The sequence below is a fragment of the Camelus dromedarius genome, chromosome 17 (assembly GCF_036321535.1).
Source record: "Camelus dromedarius isolate mCamDro1 chromosome 17, mCamDro1.pat, whole genome shotgun sequence".
NCBI classification, from domain to species: domain Eukaryota; kingdom Metazoa; phylum Chordata; class Mammalia; order Artiodactyla; family Camelidae; genus Camelus; species Camelus dromedarius.
The window spans coordinates 34,482,504-34,491,436 of record NC_087452.1 but is presented as its reverse complement, the minus strand read 5'-3'; the positions used below and the strand labels follow the sequence as shown (position 1 = coordinate 34,491,436).

Below are 8,933 nucleotides of genomic sequence, written 5' to 3'. Positions count from 1 at the left end.
TGATCAAGTCTGCCTTCACTCTCATATACCCAACTCCACCTTCCAAACTCTCCCTCCTCAACTCCTCAAGTTGCTCCCTTTCCTCCACCCTCTCTTCCAGCACCTGGGTCCCGGCACTCAGCACCTCATCTGCCCCAGGATGGCACCCCTTACCCAGTTCCCTCATCCCTGGCCTCTGGACATCAGAGACACCTGGCGCCTACCTGGCACGCTGGGTCCTCCACCGCATTCTCTAACCTTATGCTCCCCAACTCCCCACACCCCTCACCACTTCAGCCAAGCCGATGTGCCCCAAGGCCCTCACCCACCTTGCCTCTCCTGCCAGTGCACCCTGTGGGAGGGCCCTTCTATGTGCCTGGCATTGTCCCCTCCCCAGATCCATTCACTAAGGTTCCCGCCCTTTAGGACCTACCTAGGACTCAAACCCCATAACACCCCTCATCTAGACACAGAGAGGGCACCTCCTAACCCATTAGGAGGGTGAATATCCCAAGTGCAGAGGTCAAACGGTCCCATGCCCTCCTGGGGAATCAATCATTACATAAGGAAACAATGCCATGGATTGAGTGACCAAATAACCAAGGGACCAGGGGCTTAGAGGTTCATAGCATCCATGGGGCCACTTAAGCACAGGCACCTCACACAAGTACTTCTGGCTCCAAAGGCCTCCGCTGTGAGTCGGCTCTGCACAGGCAAACCAGCCCAGCCCAAAGAAGACCCTACCTGCAGACCCTGCACACAAGTTTGGTGTGCACCCAGAAAGGAGGGTGGGTTCTCCAGACCCACAACGCAAGCACTGAGTGCCTCCTCCTGCTCCTGTTTATTCAAGGACCCAAAGCCACCCATGGCCATTTAGCCCAGGAGGTCAAAGGCTGCAGTTCTCCACTGAAAAAGGAGAGGTCAAGGGTTCTCAGGGCAGTCTGCCTCCATACCCCACCAATGGCACCTTCAGCCTCTTAGAGGCCCCTCCCCATCAGTGCCTCACTGGCCAAACTGCTGGTGGGCTGAGCTCTGGCCATGCCTGTGGAGGCCGTTGCTAGGCTGTGTTTGGGAGGACACCCAAGTGGTTCTACCCAAAACACTCTCTGCACCAGGGACCCAGATTGGCCACCAATCCCTGTAATTATGTCCCCAGCAATATTTACCAACCGTTCCCCTAGTCCCTCTTTGCACTCTCCTCTGCTCATTCCTCCAGTGTTAGAGCCAGGAAGTTCTCCCCAACACGGCAGAAAAAGTGACCCAGAAGAGGGGCAGTAACCATGGTCACCATGAGTAGGCAGCAGGCTGGGTCTTGCTCACTGGATCCCATGGACCAACTGACACAGGAGGGCTGGGCAAGTGGAAGACAGGCCAGGAACTCCAAAATGAAAATCCAGGCCTCCAGGGATAAGTGTATCCAAATGGTCCTGGACCAGTGGCAAGATCAAGTGGTGAGAGAGGAACGAAAACGGGGTGACCTGCCGTACTTCCAGGCCCAACCGTCGAGTCCCAAATCTCAATTTTCAACAGACAAAACTCAGTCTGATAAGTTACTTTAAATAATACAAACTCGAAGACATTTTCATTAGACATTAGCACAAATTTGTGATAGTTAATGCAAATGATTGTTGCCTAAAAAGCAAAGTTTGTCTGCTAGTGAGCCACACAGACAGCGCTCAGACTCAGGCTGAGGCTGAGTGCACCTGCAAAGGCTCACTTCATTGCGGGATTCTCTAACAAAATCCACACCTTTACCTATTCCCTCAGACCCTCTGGAGGAGGGTCCAGGGGCTAGCTGTCCCCGAACAGCATGTAAAGCATAGGCAGGATGGCCACAAATGTCACACAGGTGACCAGCGTGCCACAGATGGTGTTTCTGTTGACCTGGGCTTCTAGCCTCTGCTCCATGTCCGACAGTGCCAAGATCATGCGCCCCCGTTCCAGCAAGGAGCCGGGCAGAGCCCCGTCTCCTGGCTCCTCCAGGCCTGGGTGTGCTGCAGCGTTTGCAAGCTGAACCACCCCAGCCATTTGGCTCAAAGTCTTTTCCAGGCCATCAAGCCGCTCTCGTAAAACCTCTAGACATGAATGGACCTGCTTGGAATGGCTAAGCTGCTCTTTCAAGGCAGCTGAAAGGACATCTACGTCTCTGTCTTGGGTGGGGGAAGTACCTGCCTGGGACAAAGAGCTCTGCCCAGGCCCAGCTCGCACCAGGCCCCTCAGGTCCACCATAAGGTCGTGGAGGTCCTTCTGCTGGAGGGAGTAGCTGGATGCCTGTTCTCGGATGGCCTCCTGGAGGCTCACAGGCCCTTTCTGAGCCTCCAGAAGCAAGGACTTCAGCTCCTGCAGCCGCACACGGTTGACGTAGGTGGAGCCAGCCACGCCAATCAGGGCCCCCAGGACTGACCCGATAAGGGACCAATTCTTGGTCCTCTCGGCCCGAGCACGCTCCTTCTCATGACTTTCCCGCACAGCCGCAGAGAAGAGGGAGAACTTCTCTCGCTCAGAGTCTTCGGCACGCAGATAGCTCACGCGAAGCTTCTTCTCCTCCTGCAGAAGCAAAGCTATGTTATACAGCAACCTCACGCCCGGCACAGAAGACACACTCCACAAACACGCTGTGGGTGTGACGGCAGCGTCAGCCTGGTCAGGTGGGGGGAGCAAAGGACCAGGTGATCGGGGTGAGTTGCACCATCCTCCTCCCCAAGCAGTCTTGGGTCTGACTGGGTATGCACGGGTGTCTACAGAATGTGACTATCAGAAAGGAAGTGCCTGGCACTCTCTGGGCCAGCCCCCTCCATGGTGCTCCCTCATCAGTAATCTGGGGTCCAGGTTATACTGTCCTGGACCACTGATCCCAGTACTCCAGGAGGAAGTGACTGGAGAGGCTCTGGAAGCCTGGGGCACAGTCCCTCCACAGGAGCTTCTGATTTACCTCTCACCAGGTCTCTGACCACCAGGCCAGTCAGGACTTCCACCTCCCCCCTCCATGACCTGCCAGACTAGGGTCCTCATCTGGGTGAGGGAGGGCTGCCGCCCAAGGTGCCCACCTGCAGCATCCTGTGCTCCAGAGTAGCCAGTTCCAGGTACTGGTTATCATCTCTGGAGATTCGATCCAAACGGTCCCGCACCTCCTTCAGCTTGGCCTGCTGACCTTCCAAGTCCTCCTGAGCCTCTCGGACAAGCCCTCGAGCCACCATGAACACTTTTTCTGCCTGCAGAGAGAACAACAGAGGCCATGTGCCCCTTCTCTCCACACCCACACAGGCTCAGCTCTGGTCCCAACTACACTGGGCTGAGAAGAGGTCAGTAGGGTGTCACTGCAAAGGGTGGAAAGAGAGTCCCTCAGACATATAATCCTGGCTCACCTAGTGGTCCTCAAAGTGCAGCCCTGGGCCACGCCCATCAGAATCAACAGATTTACCCATTCAGGTGGACATAACATGCCTCTGAGAAACTTGAAAATAGCTAACAATGCATATAATCTGTGTCCACCAAACCCAACCAACTCTAGTCTGACACACACCACAGCAGGTTCCCTATGTTCTCAGTCAGTTTCATGTGTGTTGCCTTATCTACACCTCCCACCAACGCCAAATGTCACGACAGGCACTGCATCGGCCTCCATTCTACAGACTAGAAACTCCAGCTCAGCCAAAGTCCTGACCTCTAAGGGAGAAAGACAGCTGGACCGTGGGTTCCCCTCAACCTGCTACACTGATCTGCAACTAGGCAGGAGTGGGAACAGAGATGGTGCCACAAGCACTTGACAACAGGAGGCAGCTCTTTCCACCTCCCAGTATGTTTCCCAGGGCCTTGACCTTCACAAAGGATGTTTTAATCACACACGGGGCTTTGAGGACGCTATTACGCAGCAATCCTCTGGGCAACTCTCACCACCAACCCCCAACAGTCAAAGTGTTTGCTGGCCTAACAGAATGGATGTTAATGGCCTGGGACTCACTGGTACACAGCATACACAGCAACTTGTTTTCACGTGGGGGGCTGGGGCAGTTACACAAAGACCTTAACTCCAGTAGCATGAAACCTAGGCTGTCCTGTGAACAACACATCAAATCCCTCTACTGTAGTGTTAGTTCAAGAAAGGCAAATCCGGACGTGGCCTCCCAGCACCCGTGGCTGGTAACTCGCTTGCCAGGAGCCTCCTCCAGGCCACATTTTCCAACAGAGGGCAGGGCCCCCCCACAGATCCCCTCCTCACCTCAGTCACGTTTCCCTGGGCCTCTCGAACTTCATTGAGTCCAACAAACTCTTCATATCTATCCCACCAAGTCTTGGCTGTGGAGGATGCTCGTTGCTGAATGCTGTGCCCCAGGGCTCCTCCCAGCGCTGTGAAGCGGTGGTACAGCCCGAGGGCCACCTCCTCAGGTCTTTTCTCTCTGGGCTGGCTGGGGCCTGGGCTGCAGAGAGTCCTGGTCATAGGGAGGTCCCTTCCAAGGAGGCCTCTCCGCATCAATACGGGGGACACACCCACAAGGTGCTGCATGGCGATCACAGGGCTGCACCCGGTCATTGGGAGATCTGTGGGGGGATGTCAGACGGATCAGCTCACAGCCAAGAAAGGCTGGGCTGAAGACAGGTCTCAAGCCCTAGGGACAGTTTTGAACTAAATAGTTTCCATTAAAAAGTCCAAATGAGCGATACCCACTGGGCCCGGAGACAGAAGCCACCACACTCAGGCCTCACCTGGGTGCTCCCGGACAAAGGAACACATCAGGGAAGGACCCATACAGGAACCCAGGCCTTCCACTCCCTCCACAGCACCATATGGACCAGCCTCTCCCATTCCATCCACCCTCCCACATCCCCAGGAATCTGTTGTGATTTGGATGAGAATCCCAATGTCCAGTTTTCTAATAATGTCAAAGAAAATTCTTGAACTTGAGTTGTGTCCATGCAGACAGAGCCCCTCAAATATTTCTAAAGGCTCCCGGGGAAACTGTGGGGATTTCAGGGAAAGATTTCTGTAAATGACCATCAAAACCAACTTTCTAGACTCCCTGAGGGCTGCCTCGGCACTGAGGAAGCAGTTTCACTTCTGTTTTAGGACAGGTCGTTCAGGTTCCGGAGGCAGAAAACACCATCCTCAGCTCTCCTTGGAGAAGACAATTCAGTTGAGGGGAGATGACAAAACAGAACAAAACCCAGATTTCTTCAGCGAGGACAGTTATTCTTAGGTCCACACCAACCCTTCTCCTTCTGCCCTCCAAGCCCAGACATTCCAGGCGACCAACTCCCAGTCTCACATTTCTCACTTTCCATGAGCTTTCTTCCTCCTCTCCGACCTTAGTCACTGCTCAACAGGTTAGGTTTCTTTAATCTTTCCCTTTTCAACCCTGCTTTGATGTTTGGGCCCGAAAACGCCTACTTCTCTGTTTCCTGAACAACACAGGCCATGCCTGAGCCCCAGAGCAGCAGCGATTCTGAGGAACCCGGAGAGAGGGACAAGTGACCCACGCTCCTGGGCAAACCTGGGCCAGAGCACCATACTCTCTGGCCAAACCACCCCTGCCCCCAAGTACTGACTCCAGCTCTTGGAGCGACACCTGGTGGCCAAACGACCAGGCCAGAGAAAGAAACGCAGAGGGAGCTGGGGACAGGAAGACAGAGAGGAGCTCCAGTGACAAAGAAAGAGGCCTGATGTAAGGTGATAAGCACCCCAGCCTCCTCCCCATCATGCCGTGCTCGGGGACGCTCACTGGGGACCCAAATTGGTTGGGTAAGGACATGCCTCTGGGCAAAAGCCTGAGCTGAGAGCCACAGAAACAATCGCTGTCACAGTGGTTCCAAGCTGGTGCTATACCTGAACCCGTGGGCCCCATTCCTAAGGCCCAGGGGAGCACACGCCACTCCATGCCCCAGCAGTTGGGCAAGCCTCCTAGTCCTCAATACCAGGGCCCACTGCACAGCTGTGACCTCACAACAACCCTGCAGGTGTACCCCTCATCAAAGCAAATCACGCGACCTTGCAGCCCCGCCAACCACAACACCCGCCCTCCTCAGCAACACTCAGCAGAAAGGTGTGCTCCTTGGCTGTCACTACTTCCTTGGCCCTCTTTCTCTCATGATCCCACTCCACCACTAAGGTTGCTCCCCTGGAGCCCTGCAGAACTCCCACCTTGCCTGACCCAGCAGGTGCTTCTCGGATTTCTTCTCCAGTATCTCTACAGCTTTCAACACCCTCCCTTTTTTGAAATCACTACCCTCCTCAGCTCCCTCCTTCCTTCCTGGCTCCTCCTCCATCAGCAGCCCACTCTTGGACCCCAAGAAGGTCATCCATCTCTGGCAGAGATGACAGTTACAGTCTCCTTCCCAGTCTTGGCTTTCTCCTCTGCCCCTCACAGCTGTCTTCACATGGCAACCACAGGCTCTGACTTGCAAGTCAGATCACAGCCCTCAGTTCACAACCCCCTGACAGCGCCCATGTCACCAGACATGAACACCAGTCCTGCCAGTGGCCAACAAGCCCTAGTCCTCTTAACCCTCACCCTCTTCCCTTTCTCCATCCTTGTACATACATCACTGTGCTAAGCACGATCCCGCCACAAGGTCTGTGCCTGGCCACCTCCTCCGCCTGGACCACTTTTCCTGCTGTCAGCTCACCCTGACCTCTACATCTCTGTCCAAATATCAGCTCTCGGTAAGGCCTTTCTTGACCACTCCCTCCTCAGCCACCTGACCTGCTTTTTCTCCATCAAACATATATTGCTTTCTTTGAGTGTTGCCTGAGTCTCTCACCAGAACATATGCTTGGGGACAGCTGTGACTTCACTTCATGAGGGGACGCACCAATGACTCCCAAGATGTTCCTCCATTCCAGTCCCTCCTGCCAGCCTCCTCCCAGCCTCTCCTACCCTGTGCTGTCTCTCAGCTCCTCCCCCATTAGATGTCTCACAAGCCCCTCAACCAGCAAAGGGAAGATGTCCCTGGCAGAGAGAAAAAGTGGGAAAGTGCCTGAGGTTGTATAAAACCTCAAAGGTGGCCAGTGCAGCTGGAAAGTATCAGAGGAGAGGAGAGTGGGTAGAGGAGAGGCTGGACAGGTAGATAGGGGCCAAAATGAGCAGGGCCTTGAGGGCCAAGTTCAGAACCTGCAGCTGCTGGCTTGCTTCATTTGTCACCAAGGAAATATTTTAAAATTGGAAAACTTCCATGAACTCCCACCATACTTTTCCACCCGCCAGCTTCTGCCTCATTTCCACCTTCTCTCCTGTTCCTGAGGATGAATAATTCATGCTTTAGGGAAGACCAAGCTGTGCTCCAGGTCCCAGGTCCTCTCGCCTTCCAGACTGCTCACTGATTGATCTGACACCCCCTCCAGCAACTGCCCCACTTCTCTGCTCCTCTTTACAACCAAACTCCTTGACAGACTGTCTGCACTAGCTGTCTCCAGTTCCTTTTCTCCCATTTTCATTTTTTTTTGGGGGGTGGGGAATTAGGTTTGTTTGTTTATTTTAATGGAGGTACTCGGGATTGAACCCAGGACCTGGTGCATGCTAAGCATGTGCTCTACCACTGAGCTATACCCTCCTCTCCTCTCATTCTCATTTAAACCCTCTCTGATCTGGACTTCACTCCCACCAGGCCACTGGAAGTGCTCCTGTCCAGGACATTTCCACACTGTTAAATCCAGGATGAGGTCTGTCCTCATCTCACTTGCACTGTCAGCAGCCTTTGCCTCATGATAGCCCCCTCCTCCTTGAAACGCTTCCTACTCTTGGCTTCCGGTCCCCACTCATTTCCACAACCTCTCCGCACAGTGCCCCAGGGCTCCGTCCTCAGGTTCCTCTCTCATCCAATCCCATGGCTTGAAAAACCATCTATAAAAATGTTCTAAAATTGATTATAGTGATGGTTGCACAACACTGTAAATATAACTAAAACCACTGAATTGTACACATTAAATAGGTGAATTGTATAGTGTGTAAATCACATCTCAATAAAGCTGTTACTAAAAACAAACAAACAAATCTATACTTTGACCTCTACAGCTCACATCTCTCCTCTGGATTCCAGGCTCATTTATGGAACTACCCAATCCACGTCTCTGCTTTGAAGGCTAATGGAGATCTTATTTTCTCCTCCCAAAACTGCCTTTTCCACAGCCTTCTCCATCTTGGTTGATGGAAAGCCCAAGTCCCAATCAGGCCAAATATTTCACATCCTCCCTGACTGATTTCTGTACCCTCCTCACATCTAAACCATTAGCAAACGCCACCTCCACCTCTAAAACTATATCCAGAAGCCTTCTTCCTCTTGCCTCTGCCATACTATCACCTAGTCCCAACGACTAACATCTTTTGCCCGGATTATCCTAAGAGCTTCCTAATAGGTCTTTCTGCTTCTACTCTCACCCCTACAGTCTGCTGTCAACAGAGCAGGCAATGGTTCTTTCAAAACACAGGTCAATGTCTCTCTCTGCTCAAACCTGCAATGGTTCCCCATCTTTCTTAAGGTAAAAGCCAAAATTCTTTCCATGGCCTACAGGGCAGCCACCTCCTGGCTTTTTCTTCTCTGACCTCATCTCCCACAGGCCTCCCTTTCCTCACTCTGCTCCAGTCACATGGACCCTTTCCCCACAGTTTTAGTGAGATGAAATTGACATACATCATTGTATAAGTTTAAGGTGTACAATGTGATGATTTGATACATGTATATATTGCTAAATGTTTACCACAATAAGGTTAGCTAAACACATCTTTCACCTTACATAATTACCATGCATAGGACCTTTTGATGTTTCTGGAACACAATAGGCTACTTCCACCAGCTATTCACTATCTGCATTGCTTGCTTCCTCCTCTTTGCCAAGTCCTGCTCAAATGTCATGGACCGGCCACTCCCAATCCCTGGCCACTCCCACCCCAGGGCTCCTTACCCACTTTCTGTTTTTTTTTTTTTTTCTCCACGCACATATCACATGACCCACGAAATGTATT

General features: G+C 52.8%; 1 protein-coding gene across 5 annotated transcripts in view; it reads right to left on the bottom strand.

Annotated features, from left to right (window-relative positions):
• Positions 1–1,516: 1,516 nt before the first annotated feature.
• The window catches only part of CCDC51 (coiled-coil domain containing 51), a 28,232-nt gene continuing 20,815 nt past the window's right edge, over positions 1,517–8,933 (bottom strand). For all 5 annotated transcript variants that reach the window (XM_064496566.1, XM_064496565.1, XM_031470256.2 and 2 more), the window contains 3 exons: positions 4,199–4,518; positions 3,027–3,191; positions 1,517–2,526 (listed from right to left, as the gene is read on the bottom strand). In XM_064496566.1, coding sequence (XP_064352636.1) covers positions 1,771–2,526; positions 3,027–3,191; positions 4,199–4,510 — 1,233 coding nt within the window. In that variant the 5' untranslated portion in view covers positions 4,511–4,518 and the 3' untranslated portion in view covers positions 1,517–1,770. The remainder of the gene's footprint in view (positions 2,527–3,026; positions 3,192–4,198; positions 4,519–8,933) is intronic.